The 18579-nt window shown below is 43.6% G+C and overlaps 1 protein-coding gene across 6 annotated transcripts in view; it reads left to right on the top strand.

Moving 5' to 3' along the window:
* The window catches only part of RNGTT (RNA guanylyltransferase and 5'-phosphatase), a 361441-nt gene that overhangs the window by 104875 nt on the left and 237987 nt on the right, over window positions 1-18579 (top strand). For all 6 annotated transcript variants that reach the window (XR_003094276.1, XM_025205262.1, XM_025205261.1 and 3 more), the window contains exon 8: window positions 13202-13337. Coding sequence is in view for 5 of the 6 variants with exons in the window: in XM_025205262.1 (XP_025061047.1) it covers window positions 13202-13337 (136 nt within the window). In the remaining variant the exon portion in view is untranslated. The remainder of the gene's footprint in view (window positions 1-13201; window positions 13338-18579) is intronic.

Below are 18579 nucleotides of genomic sequence, written 5' to 3'. Positions count from 1 at the left end.
GTTCCTCTGATGGTTGTTTTGTGGCTGGGGGGGTTAATTTTTGGGGGAATTTGTTCCATTTCTTCTTTTTATGTAGGATGAATGCTGTAGAAAGTTTTTCGTAGTCTCTTTGTATCCGCTGTATATTGTCAGGGAACATGCATGGATTTCTATCTTTTAAGTTGTAGTGTATGACGATTTCCTTCCTGAGTTGGTCTCTTTTGGAGTAGAGTAGGTGAAGTAGATGATTTCTAATTTTCTCTGAAGTTCTTCTGCATAGCTGTGCAGCATATTTGGAGTTGTGTGTAGTAGTCAGGGGATTGTAGATGTTTAGTCCTCGGGGAATGAAGTTGTGTTTCTTGCAAAGGCTTAGAAAATATATGTCGCTGTTGAGTCTGGCTTCTTTCTTTTTCATGTTGTACAGTTTCCATTTCAGACGGCTGAATTCGATATCTTCCATGTTGCAGGGGTTTAGGATTTAATGACTTTTTCAGAATACCATCTCCACCAGTTATAGCAACCCTGTTGAATTAGCAGCTGTAGGCCTGCTGACTGAAGTGGACAATAAAACAAAGGCTGGTTTTACAATCATAGAAAATTAGGGTTGGAAGAGACCTGACGAAATCATCTAGTCCAAGTCCCTGCTCAAAACAGGACCATTCCCAAGTAGATGATCCCAGCCAGGGTTTTGTCGAGCCGGACCTTAAAAACCTCCAAGGATGGAGATTCCACCACCTCTCTGGGTAACCCATTCCAGTGCTTCACCACCCTCGCAGTGAAAGAGTTTTTTCTAATATGCAGTCATACCTTCCTAGCTGCAACTTGAGACCGTTGCTCCTTGTTCTGTCATCTGCCACCACGGAGAACAGTCTAGCTCCATCCTCACTGGAACCACCCCTTAGATAGTTAAAGGCTGCTATCAAGTCCCTGCTCAGTCTTCTCTTCTGCATACTAAATAAGTCCAGTTCCCTCATGTGCGGGCCGTCTCCGATCCCACCCTCGTCGCCATGTACGGATGGCGGGGAGCGATCGGGGCCCTTTTGTGCTATGCGCGAGCTGTGGCCAGCAGCCCGGACATGCTGGATCGGAGAGAACAGGCGACACGCTGGAATTAGGCACGGACGCGTAATGGTTGATTTTAAAGATTATTTTACTTACACCGAAGATGGTCGCAGTGCAGGCAGGAAAACTTGCTTGAGTTGCGGTTACAGACAGGAAAGAAGAGAGGCGGACAAGAGTTCTAAACTCGCGAACTCTAGCCCAATCCGGCTGAAGGCTCTAAACACGCGAGCCCGTCGTGTCAACCGAAGAAAGTACCCGTACGAAAAAGCTCTAATCCTTTTGTTCACTCACAATTCACTCACACGAAGTTTGCTAGGCTCCGTGGAACTTGTGCTCTGAGGTAGTCCGGTCGTCTGAACAACTATGTCAGTTGTTCCAGCTGGCAAGGAATAGACTCACACGAAGTTTGCTAGGCTCCGTGGGTCCTCTTTTTGCGCGCAGGGAGGGATACGTCTAGGAATCTATCGGCGACGGGGAGAGGCTAGAGGCTGATCAGACCCCTGTTGCCTTCTTAATATTCACGCTGGGTTCAATAAGCTCTGCAGCGCTTAGAGATCTTCACACAGCGTGAAGTCTCCTCCTCCTGGTGTTCGTGGAGTCCTCCCTTGCGGGGGTTCTCCTCGGAGTTCTCCAATTTTTCAAGTTCTCTCTCTCCAACTTGGGCGGAAACCACCCAAGCCTTTTATACGGCTAGCAAGCCAATCACTAGCCGCCACGTGGGAATAATTTAACTCAAACCAATAATGGGGCTCGAATTAGAATACAAATGGCGGGAACTCTTTGCACCGAGCATTTATTAGATGCAAAAGAAATGCACCATGCAAAGAAAGCTACAATTTGGTGGGAAATTCTCCCTTGCACCGGGGTTCCCCCTTACAGCAGAAAACTCTACCGTGCAAAGAAGCTGCAAATTTTAGCGGGAACATAATTCAGTGGTGCCAAAGGACACACGAAAACAAAAATCACAACTTTGGGTTGTGACACCTCAGTCTCTCCTCAGAAGTCATTTCCTCCAGCAGCCTAACCATTTTCATTGCCGTCTGCTGGACTCTCTCTAACTTGTCCACATTCTTTCTGTAGTGGGGGGCCCAAAATGGGGCATAGTACTCCAGATGTGGCCTCACCAGTGCTGAATAGAAAGGAATAAATCCTTCCCTCAGTCTACTGGCAGTGTTCCTACTAATGCAGTCCAGTATGCTGTGGGATGTCACTTATAGCTTTTTTAGCAGTGGTACTGAGGAGGACAGATGAGTTTGCATGAAATAGTGTACTTAACAGAACATAAGCAATGCTTTTGTCACTGAAACATATGGGGATGTAAATGGCTAGCACAATAAGCTTGATAGAAATTGGTGCATATGTTAGCTATGTGTGTTTTAAGTGCTAAGATTTGTAGTTCTGACTGCTTAGGCAGATGGCTGGAGTGGTTGTGTATTTTATTTTGATACCTATCTTCAAAAAATGATCTTTAGATAGGAGAAGTTGGATTGTATCTCTTTTGTTTCCATATAATGCATAGGGAGAGCAGGATTGCTTTTATAGTTAATAAAAATATTAAAATAGCAAGACTAATAAATTTGAAAATCTGTTTTTGCTGGATGTCTCCTTACAACGACGTTCAAACAGGAGTGGAAACTTTCTCAGTTCTTTTAAATTGCTGAGATAAGATTTCTGAGTCTTCAACAGATTTCTTTTTTCACTGTTGTTTATTCTGTGTTTGTATTAAACACAATACAAAAAGGAGTTTTAAATAACCTGACTAAAATATGCCTTTGTTTTCCCATCTCATTATTTTGATTTTTGATACTTCTAACCATAATTATGCTAGTTCTTCAATTGGTCTTACACTTTAATAGTTCTTACTTGAACTAGGGGTTTTTAAACCAAATTATGGAAGTATTTTGAAGATCCATTTAAGTGCAACAAGTTGCTTTTTTTTTTTTTTTTTTTAAAGATGGAAATTCTTAGTATTACTTTTGAACGAATTAAGCATCAGTCTAAAGTAAATTTCCATAACTCTTATTTTTAATAAAGAATACAGTAAAAGGGATGCTAGTGATACTTTTTATGCATGGTGGATCTTAAAAACAAGACTTAATAGATTTATTTTTTCTCCCAAGAATGTTATAGATGGTCTCTGGTACTGCATTTCTAATGATGATACAAGTAGTCTTGTAGTCTTTAGATCTTGTTTCTTGAAAACTTGTATTGAAACAAATGGACAGTGAAAACACATTCAAAATAGTAATGAATATCTGATTTTGGAAAGATTACTGTAAAAAGATATAATATGAAAACAACAAATTGGGATTAAAACAAATCTGTGCACCAGGCACATAAATATTCCTGTCATTTTAAGAAAAAATATATTGCATACTTCATAAGTAGAATTAGTTCTGAATAATTTACTTGGTTAAAGACTGCCTTTTGCTGAATATTTTAACTTCTGAAGGAATGTCAAGTCAGAATGATGGATTAGCTGGACATTTCTAATTAGTTTTGTTTATAGAATGCCTGATGTGAAACCATCAGCTCATATTGTTGCATTGACACAATCTGTACTTCCTGGGAGATCCTAAACATTCCTCCTGGAGCCCAGTGGATCACTTCACTTTACTCCCACATATTGTCTTATGCTTTAGTTATCTCATGAAAATGTGTTGTACCAGTCTTCTGTTATCTACAATTTTGTACAATAAAATCAGTTTGCTTCTCTTAACAGTTTCTGTAACCACAGGTCTCTGCATAATGCAGTTAAAGGCATTGTGCAGTGTATAACATATTTAGAAACATGTTGCTGCTCTCAGGGTTTTGCTTAAAGTTCCTATTGAGTTCTCATTCTGTTTTTGCCAATTCATGCAGGCAGCTACACTTTTCACCAAATCAATAAATGTCTTTTAAGGAAACATTACTGTGTGAATGAAATACTGAATCCTATTTTTAGTTAATTTATGGACTGTGAAACCAACAAATTACTCTTCTCTATTGTCCTTCATTGTAAAAGAAATGTAGTTTAATAGGCCAATATTGTATAGTGTTTCTAGAGAAGGAAAGACCACAAAACTAGCATTGGTCATTTGCAATGTTACCTATACTTTAGGTTATATAAAATAGAAACAATAATGTAGGAATAGAATTTCGTGAAACTTAGCAGAACTATAGACTTATTAATGCAGTACATTTTGGATTTAATAGTACACATTGCAGCCATGATGTGGTGGAGAGGCTTGTGTGCTGCCAATGACCTTGAGCATAGGTGACTGGTAGTGCATGGGGATACACGTGCCCCCCCGACGGGGTCAGTGCCCCCCCTGACGGCCAGCACTGATGCTGTTGGTAGGGTTGGCAGCCTCTGCGGGTGTCCCCCCAGATTCAGGAGGCACCAGTCACTCATGACCTCAAGAACAGTGCTGTCTGGAGTTTTGTGCTCCTGGTAGGGTCACCACTGTTGGCAAGATTGAGAGTGAGGCTTCCAGACTAGTAACAATCCAAAAATTAAATCCTCAGTGGTGAAGAAGAAATACTTCACAATAGCTGCAAAGGTGGATGAAGGCTGTAAGGGAACAGAAACCTCTGGTTGTTTAAGTTCTGCTTGCTATCCAGTTAAGGTTTTCTTCCCATGAAATGGCATGTGGTTCTGATGTGCAACAGCATCGGCATGTTAAAAGAAAACCTACACTGGCATCTTCCTTCGATAGCAAGTCCTATGACAATGGGCAAGTGGCAATGGTGGTAGATGCTAGTGGTTATTGGAAGCCCCTAGTCATGGACCTATGCAGAAGAGATTATTGTATGATGGTTGTTTTGTACTTGGAACTGAGACAGGCATGTAATTCAGCAGCTGCAATCATGACTGAGCAGGCCTATTTAGGACCTACTCTGTTCACACTGTATGGGCAGCGGGCTTGAAAAGGGGTCCTAAATATTCTGTCTCATTTCACCTGACTGGAAAACCATGTCCAGTGGGATTGCTCTAACTGCGCTCCAAGTCAAGTTGCGAAGTTTGCCACCTGGAATGTCTTCACCCTGATGATCAACCCTAACAGTGACTGACCAGAGCAAATAATGGCACTAGTGGCCAGAGAACTTGCACAATTTGCCGTTGACATTGCTGAGCTTAGTGAGATCAGATTCATAGGAGAGGGGCAGCTCAGAGAGCATGATAGTGACTACACCTTTCTTTGGAAAGGAAAAGCTGAAAAAGACAGCACATCCATGGTCTTGATTTTGCTATCAGACTTAACTGATTTGGGTTAAACTGGTTTATGCAACTTCTGTCCCAGGCCCCTTTCTGGTTTAACCAGAGGTCCCACCGGCCTCCCCCTGCATCCCAGCATGCTTTTCAGCCCTGGGCTGGGCTGTGCTGTCTGCTCTGGGTGGTCCTGCCCCTTTGCTCTCTAGCCAAAGCAGGGATGGGGGCATGGCCAGACATGGACCTGGCATGGCCCTCTGAGGCAAAGGGAGCAGGGAGGGGTTTTATTCCCCGTACCCCACTCGCAGCCCTACTGGGGGACTGCAGCTGTAGTTTGCCTGACTGGGGTGTAGCAGCCTCTGTCGGGCATTCCCCCCTCTTGCCACAGTGGTGGTGGTGGTGGGGCATGGGGAGGGGAGTTTAATTTCTCCCTCTGTTCTCTATCCCCCCACTGGCAGCCAGTTTCAGGCATTTCCTCCCTTCCCCACCATTCCCACTCCAGCAGCAGAGGGGTGGGGCATGACCAGAGCCGGCTAGCATAGCCCAGCCATCTGCTGGCCTTGCCCACGACAGCGGCTGGGGCTGTGGCGCTGAGCTGGGCTGGCGTGTAGTTGCTGCTGAGGGTGAACACAGAGGGGCAAGCCTGGGCTGGGCTCTTCCCAGCAGGCTATGGCTTGGGCTGGGACTGTGGGACCTGTGTGGTAAAATTGTTCCTGGCTCCGTGTGTCCAGGCTGGGTGAGGCTATCATGGAGCTGCAGCTGGCTGGGAAGAGCCTGGCAAGGCCAGCCCAGGTAGGTCGTGGGAGCAGGGCCATATCCCAGCCAGCTGTGGCTCTGTGACATCTGGGCCTGGCAGCACAGGTGGCGGCTGGCCAGGCAGTGGGCTGCCTGGGATAGCTCACAGGTGCCGGCGGGCCCAGTGTCCGGCAACTGCCACCATGCCCCCTGTCCTGTACAGCACCCGTTAGCTGCTGCACAAACTGCGTGCTAGCCAGGGCTGGTGGAGCTGTTCTGCCTCCCTCGCCTCCAGCTGCCACTGCTGCCTCTGCCCCTGCTGTACTGCTCTGGGCGGGTGGGCGGGAAGAGCCTGGCGGCTTCTGCCCAGTGCAGGGAGGTCTGGCTCCAGCTCCGCTGTCTTCCGCCCACTTTGCCTGCACAGTGAGCAGCCCCCTTGGGCAGATGGAGTTGGGTGGAAGGCAGCTGAGAGCTGGAGCTGGATCTTCATGAGCTGCACTCAAGCGTCTCTTTCTCCTCCCCTCCCACCGCCCTGCGCAGAACAGGAAGAGGAAGAGCTGCTGAAGGCGAGGGGAAGCTGTGTACTGGCTGGGCCTGGCAAAACTGTTCTGCTTCCCTCACCTCCAGCTGTGGTTCCTGCTTCTGCTGCACAGCAGTGTTGCTCTGGGTGGGTGGAAGCTTGAGCCCAGCAGCTTCTCCCCAGTATGTGGACCTCCGGCTGCAGCTTTTGGACACCTTCCACCCACTCTGCCAACCCACAGGAGCTGCTCATTGTGTTGGGCAGAGCAGGTGCAAGGTGTTGGGGAGCTGGAGCTGGAGCTCCATGCTCTGTGCAGAAGCTGCTGGGCTCAGGCTTCCCACCTGTCCACCCAGAGCAGTGCAGAAGGGGTAGCAGCAGCTAGAGATGAGGGAGGCAGAACAGCCCCGATGGCCCTGGCCAGTACATACCTTGTGGAATGGCTGTAGCTGCCGGTGCTGCATAGGGCAGGGGGCGTGGCCAGGGCTGTCCCTAGGGGGGGAGAATCGGGGCGACTGCCCGTGGCCCTGTGGATCAGTGGCAGCGTGGAGCTGGGCACAGCGGTGGCTCCGCATCCAGTTGCTTGCTATCCACCCTTCCCCTGCCGCTGATGCTGCCACCAATGGTGGTGGTGGCAGCTTCTTTAGGTCCGGGGCCTTGCACGGGCTGATTTGCCCCAGGCCCCACACCCTGCTCGGGTCAGCTTTGGGCATGGCGGCAGCTTCTGGGCTCTGGGCCTGCTAGCACCTCTGAGCTGGCCTGAGCAGTCTGCGGCCTGGCCAGCCACCATCCATATCACCAGGCCCAGCTTTCACAGAGCTGCAGCTGGCTGAGAAGGGCCCTGCCCCTGAGGCCTAGCCTGGGCCAGCCCCGCTGGGCCCTTCCCTGCCAGCTGTGGCTCCATGACAGGCCAGGCCAGGCTGGATATGGGGAGCTGGGAGCAATCCATGCAGCCCCAGCCCAAGCCTCAGCCCATGGGAACGGGCCTGCCTCTGTGGGCCTGGTTGGGCTGGCCCCTCTGTGTCTGTCCTCAGCAGTGCCCCCGCAGGCCAACCCCGCAGTCCCAGCCACAGCCCCGGGTAGATGGCAGGGTCATGCTGGCCGGCTCTGGCTTGGCTCCCTGCCATACGTGCAACAAGCAGGGGGAAAGCCGTGCAGACCCCAGCTGGGGTCTCTGTGCCCGTGCCTCATAGAAGAGATATAGTAGCTTAATCCCTCCTGCCTTCCTTCACCTGAGGCACTGCCCAAACTGATGTCTGGCCTTGGGGACAAGCCTGACGAGGGCTGCTTCCCTCATCCCCCTCTAGGCACACCCTGACTGGGGTCCCTACGGGCCTGGATGGGGGTTTAAACCCCTCCCCAATCATAATTGGCCACCTGCTGGGGGTCTGGCCATGCCTCCCAGGACAGGTTCCCTCCAGCCTTGTGGCTGCTGAGGAAGGGAAGGAAGGGCTGCTTTAGCTCCCTCCCCAGCTTTTAGCCTGAGCCGCTGCAGGCATGTGCCTGCATTTCCGGATTCAAAAGTTAATGTCTGTTCACTTGCAAATCAATTCAATCTACACAGGTTAGACTAACCTGCAAAGATTGAATCAATTCAGGCTCAGGCTTTTTGAATGTCTGTCCCTAGCCATGGTGTTTTATTATATGTCAAGTAAGGCAGCTAATTCTAGTTACTCATTTTCCTTGTCAAATACTTGGTTTTAGTTTCTTTATTTTTTAACTGCAATCTTCTATGTTTATTTTGATCAAATACTACTGTTTTTAATAGCTACAATTTAAAATTAAGAAGTCCTGGAATCATTTTATCTGTGTGTGCTCACAAAACATGATGCAAAATGAATTAGTTTTCATATTCCTAATATTGTATTTCCACCACTTGTAACCTGGTATTTGAATTGGGCATCACAGTAATGGAGTTAGATTTGGTGGATGTATCTTGTAATAGGCATGCCTCAATTTCAGTCCTGATGGAACCATCTTGATGTTCCAAGCTTAGGTTGAGGGGAATCATGAGCTTTTAGGTATTGTACTGGGAGAAGAGAGGAGGGTATGTTGAATCGGACCAGTTTGGCATTTACTCTTTTATTTTATTTCATTTTTTTTTTTAAAGGATTGCATGCTGTCATTACATCTTTGTAGGGCAAGGGGCAGTGCTTTGCACTGTACTATATGTTTCATTAAATCTTGCGTAGCTAAGTCATTTGGGTTCTTGGTAGATTAATGAATTCTTGTGTTTTTTCACTATGAGGATGTTTTTGTTACTTTGCATTCCAAACAACTAAATCCCATTAGCTGTCCACTGAGTGAAAATGGACGCTGCTGACAGTAGTGACTTGGCCAAATTTAAAATGGTTTCAGGTTAATTTTAAGCAGTTATAGCATACTATCATTTTTGAGATTCAGACTTTGTGCTAAACCTGCAAGTTTGAGCTACTACTGATTGGTAAAGGTAATCAGAGGAGCCCTGGGGATGTGGAAAATATTGCCGTGTTGGGGGTGAGTAATGGAAAGGGTATGATTTGTTTCTTAAGGAGAAGTCAGTATTATCATCAGTCTTCTTTAACATACAGGGAGAGGTTACAGCGTGGGGAGAGATGGCCTGTAATGTATTTAGCAGTCTGAAACCAAGTTTCTTACCTGGTTTTTGTATACTGTTATAAACTGCAATGCCCTTTATATGAAGCTTCATCTTAAAATGGCTTGGAAAGCTGAGCTCATGCAAAATGCGAGGAACTGGCTACATCTGCACTTTGTAACTGACATTAGCTTCCACAAAGTTTTGGTGGAATTAAGCATTGGAATTAATTTGTAAACCTCTAAATGGTTTGAAATATGGTACCTGAGAGTTTGCCTATCCTTCCTATGAGAGGACCCAGTGAAGCATTAATCAACAGAGTGGTTCAAGTTGGTGCATCCTTGTTTTGAAAAAGAGGGAGACACTGGCAGAGTGAATTATGAAATGCTCTGTTTTGAACTTTCCTTATTTTGCTTCATTGCCAGAATCTGGATTTAAGTTTCTCTTCATGCTCTAAACCACATCATTTTCTTTTGCTTATGAGGAGTGAATAAGTTGAGGATTTGAGTGGCCTGAGCTTTTTCCTCATCTTATTAGCTGGTAGATATTTTAAAGTCAAGATGGAAGAGCAGTCCTTTATACTGTGTTTTATATTGAGTATTTTAATTTAGATGATGGGGGCTTCTAATACAAGATGGACATTTGAGGAGATTTTTCTATAATAGAATTTAGATTAGACATTCTTAGTAAATTAAAATATTTCCCCCCTCCTGTGGCCAGTTCTGTACCAATGTAATGTAACACGTTATTAACCTGTAACAGCCCATCCAAGTTCCAGTTTCTTTTGCAGAATGTATCTGTTTTATGCCAACCTAATAGAGTCTTTGTGTGGTTAAAATATGGAAAGAAAGCATTTGTATGAGTTATGAAGAAGTGTTGTTCCACCCAAAGACTTTTATTGTGCCTATTTAAAGCATATTACAAAAGGACTCCTTTTGGGGCTATTATTTTTCTGAGAACAGAGGTCCTATGGTCTGATTAGCTTCCTATTCAGGAAGTATAGTAACCTTTGGAAGCAGTTATTGGTCATAACTTGTTTGTGCATCTAAAAGAAGGAATATTCAAGGTAAGGTGGAATTATGAAAAGCAGTGACATTCAAATGTTTTTCCAAGTATGAAAACTTTTACAACTGGTCTTCAAAACACATTTAATTTTATTTTAGTACATCTAATTTGATGTGGATGATCAAAGTTTTATGAAGTTAAAAGAAAATAAACCTGTTGGATTTTCCCCTATTGTTGAAAATCAAAGCAACTGTAACACAGAATGAAAGAAGTAGTTGCTAAAGGAACATTTGTACATGTTCCTTAAATTCAAGACATGGCCCACTGTACCGCCGATGGCTTCAGAACACTGAATGCTGCTTTGTATTGTAACTAAACAAAGTTCAGAACTAATGCTCTTTCTACAGCCTTCTTGACCATCTGTCATTCTCGCAGGTGACTATGTTCCTCTTGAAATGTTGTTCGGGGGCTGTTATAAGTCTGGCTTCTCCTACTTCTCCTCCTATATTTTCTCCCTTAGCTATTTCCTTCTTTGTGTTCAACCCAACTCCATCTTCTGTCCAAACTAAAATCTTACCCTGTTTCTCTGATATCTCTTTATGGATGTCTAACCATTAACTTAGGTTATTCTAGGCCAAAACAGAGTTCTTAATGCCCTTCCTACTCCAGACTCCTCTCCCCACCATTTTTCTTGATCACTGTGTACAGTACCACTGTCCTGCCTGTTACTTTTGATTCATAGTCCAGATGTTGTCTTTTATTTAAATTCCTATGTCCTGTCATACAGGTTCTCTCTTTGCATAACATCTCAAATATTATATGGCCTCTTCTATCTATCCAAACAGTGAAAACTCTTTATTTAGCTTGCCATCATCTCATATCTTTAACTGCAATATCCTTTTCCAGTGTTAGGAAACTCTGACACAGTGCTCTTTCAAATATCCAGTCACTAACATCACTGTTTCTCGTCTCTCTCTCTCTACAGGCTCTGCCTTCTCAATCACAAACTTAAGCCCTTTATCTTCATTTTCAAAGACCTTCACATCCTATTCTTGTCCTGTCATCTATCATTCACCACTTGAATGTCAATTTATGCCTCCATGTCTGTATCTATCTCTTGTCTTATCCTTCGACTATAAGCTCTTCAGAGCTCTTCAGTTTTTAGTTCTGTTTTCACAGAGCACTTGACACAAAGGTGTCCTGGCCTGTGGTCCACAACTAGCACGTTTTGGCTTCATACTTATGATGAAATAGTTCAAGGGTGTCAAACATCTGGCCTCCAGGGTCCTTGTGGGCCAGGAAATTTGAGGGTGGGACTTTTGAGAGGTTTGCAGAATCTGGGGCTACAGGGTCCTGTTGGAACTGGCTGTTGCCACAGGGAATGAGCAAGGGCTGTGCTAACAGCTGTGTTTTATCCTGCTGCCCCCACTGTGGCAAAGTGACTCCTGCTGATGCTTGCCTTGCTGCAGCCACTGTTTGTCCCATGTATCCGGTCCTCAAAGAGCCCTATAGTTTGGACTCAGCCTGGGATATGGGGTGAGTTGACACTTGATATAGCTCCTGAGAGGATTAAGGCATATACTGAACTGAGATTATGACTATGATGCCCCGCCCCCTCCACACATGTTACAGGTATTATGCAATTACTTTGAGACCAGCTACATGTGCAAAGTAGCTCCCACAGAATAAAAAGCTCCAACTAGCCATAAAGTTAGACCTCAAAAATGTGTGCTAACGTTATAGCTGGTTGCTATTTACCTTTAATTTGCACATGTAGCAGGGTCTCCCCTGCTGCTCAGTGCCCTGTCAGATGATGGAGGTCCCATCCACAGTGGTGCATCATGCCCAATGAAAAACCCCTGAGCCCTAGAGATTGTAGCACCTGTGACCCCCAGGGGCTGAGGTTTTCATGCACCCCTGAGCCCTAGGGAAACCTCTAGACCGTGGACAACCACAGCTGCCATGATCCCTAGGGCTTGGGGGGGTATGAAACCCCTGAATCCTGGGGACAGCAGCTGCGATTCCTAGGGCTCCGGCGTGTGGGAAACCCCTGGGTCTCAAGGATCGCTGGAGGATCAATTACCCCACTCTGGGAGTGTGGGGAAACCACTAAGGCTGGAGGATCACCACGATCCTTTGGCCCTGGGGTATTTTCCCACATCTCTGGGGCAGGGTGATCACCTCTGCTACAGTTCCTTCCCGGGGTTTTCCTGAACCCCCAGGGTGGAGGCATCGCTGCACCGGGGATCCTCTGGTTCTGGGGTTCATGGGGTTCTCCTGTGGCCGGGAGCCTATCCTCTGGGGCTCCCAGCCACAGGAGCCTGCTTCTTTGCCTGTGTCAGGGGATTCTGGGATCAGGCTCGCTGGACACCAGCAATAAGGCATGATGGGATCTAATGAGCGATCCCACAGTTGTGCCTCCTGTCATGCACGTTTGGCATGGGGGGAGGTGCAATTGTATGAATCGCAGATTAGCTCCCTTCCCACCTTTACCTGCTCATGTAAAAGGGGCCTACATTGTTGCAACATAACAAGCTTTCTTTTTCAAGTTAAGTACTTCAGGGTAGGGACTCCTGCCTGCATTGGTTACAGTGCTGAGCATAATGAGGCCTCATGACTGACTTGGGACTTTGTCAACTACTGCAATACAAATAATAAATGTTGGATTAGAACCATTGCATAGCTCTTTACACTTCATTGGAGCTATGTGTCAGTTTACACCAGATGCAGGTTTAGTTTGGTACTTTTATTTCTGTCTCATAAGGCAATACTTATTGCCTGGATTTTATTGAGTGCAAGTTGTATTATGAGTTATAGCACTCACTTCTGTTCTTAACTTTATCTGCTGAAAAGATGCCTTTTGTAAATATATATGTATTACAGGTAAAAATAAAATATAATCCATGCTTTAAGTAAATATTTTGATGTCTACAGTTGTATTAAAATTTAAAGGCACCTTCCGAAGTAATGATCTTAAATGATTACCTGTGACCCTTGCCATTTTAATGTTTTTTAATACCTTCAGTTTGTTGCATTCATATTTTTAATTCTTACAGTGGTTGCATAATTAAAATATTTTTATAAACTTAGAACAGTTGGTAAAAAGTCTAATATTTTCATTTCATATTTTTCTCAGGTATATGATGTTGATTGATGGCAAGAATGAAGTTTATATGATTGATAGAGATAACTCAGTGTTTCATGTATCAAACCTGGAGTTTCCATTTCGTAAAGATCTTCGTACACACTTAACAAATACTCTTTTGGATGGGGTAAGTTGGTCAAATGTTTAAATTATTGCAGTATGTATGTAATTCCTCTTTTTAGTAACACAGTCAGACTTTTGGGCCTGGAACTGGCGAATGCAAGGGTTACAGGAGTATATTTTTTTTAGTGCCTGGTAAGGTATGCTTACTGCACTGGTACGTAAACAGTTGTTATTTAGACTGCTTATCAAACTGCAATGATGATTGCATTGGGCGAGGAGTGGTTCACTTTCTTTCAGATTGAAATCAAGGTGTTGAGATGGTAACCCCTGGAAAAAATGTGAGGAGGAAAGTGTAACAGAATAAACCATCAAATATTTGCACTTGCTACCTTGTCATTGTGATGTGGTTAATGTTGCAGGTGATTTCAGTTAACTTGTATATTTTCATGATTTGTCACCCTTCTTGTTGAAAGGGGCCGTTGTTCTCTACACTTGTGTTGTTTTGCCAAATCTAATAATTGCATCGTGCCTTATATGCTGTTTACCGTCTGTGTTTAAAGTTTCTCTCTTATACTAAAGTATTCTGCCTATTAAGTTGGTGTAAACGTACCTATGAATAGCACTTGTTTTGACTGCATCTGGAAACTAATTTATAAAATAATGCATCTGTATTGGTATATAATCATTCAGCCCAGCCTAAACAGGCTTTGTGTTGACCTTTGGTGTGAATCCTAGCATGTGGGCTAAGCAAACACAACTCTGGTGTTGGAATCCTCTCAAGGGGAAGGGTGTTATGGTAATGACATTGCTGTTCGCTTCCTTTGATTGATTGGGGGACTAGCATGTTGTCTTGTCAAGAAGTCTGATTGGTTTGCTTTTATAGCATGTGCCCATTGCTTTCCTTCTTTGTAATTGTGGGAAGTATCCTGCTGTTGTCACTGCCATTTCTTCTGCTTCTGGAGCTTATGAGTGCTCTTCACACTTGTGCTAGTGAATGTGCTAGAGCACCTAAAACAAATCCCAAAGCTGTGATGTTGTGAAAGGGAATTGTTGCAAGGGGATCTTTGCTCTTTGAGGAGCTGTTTTCCAGGTTTGGAGAGATGAGCAGCAGTAGAAGACTTAGACGCTGGTCATGGCAGAAACATCATAGAAAAATAGGGCTGGCAGGGACTCCAGGAGGTCATTTAGTCCTGCACCCTGCTCATCCCAGACAAATGCTTGTTGAAGACACACAAAATAAAAGGACAGACATATCATTCCAGCCATACCTAAAACATCAAAAGCCTAGGGATATTTCTAGGATACTATTAAAAGGGTCCGTTATAATTACTGTTTTTGGATAATATGCAGTTGCTTTTTTTTGTGGATTTCACAATAGCTGATTGCTAGGGGCTACTGACACATGCTTGTGTAGAGTCATGGTGGAAAGGGCATTCTGTGGATTGAGATAAATATGAGGGTTTGGGATTGGTGGCTGTTATGGTCTTGATTTGGAGCAGCAGATTAGGGAATTTAGAAGCTCTTGTGTTTCTAGTAAATTAAAAAAGAGTTTAAGGTGGTTTTGTTCTTGACAATTTGTAAACTTGGAAGAACTCTCAGCTGCTGCCTGTTTCAGGTTCTACATATTTAAGGACATGCTAAACAGGATCGTTACACAATTTGTAAAACTTTGATCACTGTAATGCACTTTAATAGCTTAAAGTGTTATCAAATTATTCGTTAGCTGGCTGGGGAAGCTTCTCAACCAGTCATTGCTAGTTTGGGGTTCTGTGTGTTATGCCAGGACAGAACTTTACAAGTTCTGTAATAGCCAGTGCTTTATAATATAACAAAATGGCTTGCCTTATTGGTATGAAATTATTCATAAGACAGGGTCCTTTTCCATTTTTTTCATTAAGTAGAAAAGCAAAAAGGAATGAAATTGGAATGTCTTGGTTGGTTGAAAAACCATGAAATAAATTTAAAACTTTTCGTGGCATAAATCCTTTTTCCCAATTCAAATTTCTAAATGAATTTAAGTACAGTCAATTAAAAGTAATGAAAACTGCTGCTGGAACTTGATGTATGTTCAGATAAATTTATTTTTCAATATCTGGAATTTGTTTTATATTTAAACTTCTCAGTAGTTCTGTCTAGTAGCTGGATTGGATGTTTGTACTGATGAGATGTTGATGAATTTGTTTCTATTAGTGTCCTTTACGCTGGAAATGCATACAATTGATATTTTTTTAAACCCATTGGGTGAAATGGCTTTTTTTCAGTAACAGATTGCTAATTACTGCTGGAGGACTTTTGAAATTAATTCCTTAATTATAAAATTAAGTAGTTGCTTGTTTTCAAGTAGACCTTGTACTTCAGAACAGTGGAGGGATAGAAAGAAGTAGCCCAAGTGGGTATATATAATGGCTTGTAACAGCCTGTAGCAGTCTACTGTTTTCATCAAACTTTATTAATGGCATATTTACCGTGACATAACAGTCAGCAGTTTGCATTATTGCAGTTAATTGCTGTAAGAACATAATGTTAAACTGTGGGAGCACTACTTTATAATTTTGCTTGTATAAATAGGAACATTTTTCTATGAATGTATTGACAGTTTTAGCAACTTTGGACAGAATTGTATCTGTTGTTTGTAAGTATTTATATTTGAGTTTCCCATAACAGTTCACTTCAGGTCGAAATTTGTTTGCATGGTCATACATTTTGAGTGGTCAGGTGAGTGAGTGGGGAAGATCTCCTAAGACCCTACTTTACTAGTCTCTTTTAGCAATTGCGATTATTTTGGCAGAAGATAACTTAAAGGCAGTTTTCTGCAAAGTTCCTCAAAACATTGCCCAGAGGCATTGTTTAAGTACAGCGTGAGGTATTTCTTCAGAATCCAGTTGGTCTGGCTGTGGTGTTAGCCCCAGGAGTAAAAGACTTTTTTGGGGGGAGAGCGGGGATTAAGGCTAATTTTAGCAGTCCTACATGCACAAAATTAGGTGCTCTCAGGAATTTTCTTGGCAATCTGTTGACTTGAGCATTAGAATAGTAGAGTAGTTGATGTGGTGGGCACCCTCAGGCTCACAATCTTTCTTTTGCTGGTTTGATCTGTCTAATATTTGTTTGAACAAGGCTTTTTTGCATTTACTTTAAATATAAAGCATACAAACTTATTAAAATTGTATCCAGGTAGTGAGGTGCGCTCTAATTTTGTTATAACTGCCAGGATATTTATTTCATGTGACAAACTAATTGTCGGCCATCTATGTTTTTTTGAGCAATACATCTGGTATTCAAATCTGTTTACAAGTTTGACAGAACATCCAATAGAATTCAACCTTTTGATGGTTTCCATAGTAACTCAAGTGTAAAAGACAACAAAGATGCACACTGGTTTTCTCACAGCATTTAAATTGTCAAATTGAATCTCTTAAAAATGAGCAACACTGTTATTAGGTATAAGTGTTGGTTTATTTCAACCTTCAGAGAAGCAATATGAATTTTTTTTTTTACTTAACAAAGTTAGCTGTGTACAGACATAACAAGTAAAATAAAATGGGAACATGCCCATGCCTGATGATGGCACTGCCCTGGCCCTGGCCAGCATGCACAGCTTCCTAGTGGAGCTGCTCCCATTGCTGCCTAGATACTGCTTAGCTTTTCCCACCTCCAGTGGCTCCTTGTCTTCCTCCTGCCCCTGCTGCACTGCTCCAAATTGCCTTCCAGCCACTTGGCCACATGCAGGTGGCTGCTCATTGCTCTGGGTAGGCAGAGTGGTGGAAGGCACCCAGGAGCTGGAGCCCTGCATGCTGGGGCAGGATCCACCTGGCTGTAGTTTCCCCTCTGCTTGGTAGTGTGTGTGGTGCCTGGCACATGTCTCTATGGCTTCTGCTGCTGCCTCCCTGTGTTACCTGCTGCTTGGAGCAGCACAGCATGAGGAGGAAGAGCCACTACAAGCAAGGGGGAGCTGGAGCAGCCCTGCCAGGAGCTGTGTGCCAACGCCGGGATGGTGCTGTTTGAGGGCATGGGGCAAGTGCAGGCAGGAGTACAAGATGGGTTGCCCTGGCAGGAGCAGGTGGGGTTTGGCCCCATGCAGAGCACGGGGAGGGTGCAGCTGCAGGCCACATACAATCAATGGGTGGGCTTAATCTAGCATGCAGGCTGTATTTTGCCCACCCCTGGACTAGGAAGATACTCTTGCTATAAAATATGAGTTACCATGCTTCTATTCCAAGTGTATAAGAGAATTTATCCTGTTATGGAGGAATGATAAGTGAAAGTGGAAAGTAAACTGGATGAAGTTGATTTTTTAATTTGGTGGCTTTTAAATTCCTTTTTCCTTTTCCTGTCAGAATAGCTCGATGTGCTTTTGGATAGAAAGTACTTCTCAATTCACTACTGTTTAGCACATTTAATTTCAATTAATGTTTGAACAACTTGTTGAATCTTGCAGTACCAGGTATTAGCTTAAAAGGGGAAAGATTAGACTAGAAAATATTGAAAACAATTGTCCTTTGTTTCTACCCTATGGAAATTTCATAAATCATGGGATATAACCTAGTAAATAAGTTGTCACGTTCTTTATTTCAAAGCTTAATATAGTTCAGAGATCAGTTAGCTTTTGTGCATATATTTTCTCTAGTATGAGAGTGTACCTGTGTTTTTCCCACTTGCATAAGGCGCTGTGTGTCGGTTCAGTAAAACTGATTGGACCGTAATTTAATCATTACTCATTGAAGTGAAGCTGAACAAAATTTGTTCAGTATTTCCTAATTGCTGGTGATCAGCTTGTTGCTAGTTAGTTTGACCTTTGATAGTCATTCTTAGATGATGCAATTATGTGAAAGTAAGTCCTTAAAAGGAGAAAAAAAAAGTATTTTCTTGTGTAGTTATACAGATATTCTGGATGTTAGGTTGCAAACCGCTCAAGAATTGTGTGAGAATCCTGAGCAAGTTTTAGGAATTGTAAACAAACTGCGAGGTAAGTGTTCTCATTTAAAGATGTGACAGCAGAAGTATAGAGAGTTCAAAGATGACCATCGTCAAACATAGGTGTATGAAGTTAGTTCTCTAAGTAAGAACGGGCTGATTCTTCACACATACTGAGTATTTTGGGATTTTAGTCTTAATTTGGCTTTACATTTGAAAGTTTTAGGGGGTGGAAAATCATACCAAGAGTCGGCATCAGAACTAGGATTATTCCCTTTTTCTGTCCACTGCTTGATCCACACACTGGGCTTTTACTCACGTGACCTGAGCCAGGGCTCATAAAAGTTTAGCTACAAGCAGCCAATTGGTGGTGAACTTGCAACAGAGCTGTTGAT

This window comes from Alligator sinensis, unplaced genomic scaffold, assembly GCF_000455745.1.
Source record: "Alligator sinensis unplaced genomic scaffold, ASM45574v1 scaffold658_1, whole genome shotgun sequence".
Lineage (NCBI taxonomy): Eukaryota > Metazoa > Chordata > Crocodylia > Alligatoridae > Alligator > Alligator sinensis.
Note: the sequence above shows the minus strand (reverse complement) of the source record. Positions and strands in the feature narration are given on the sequence as shown.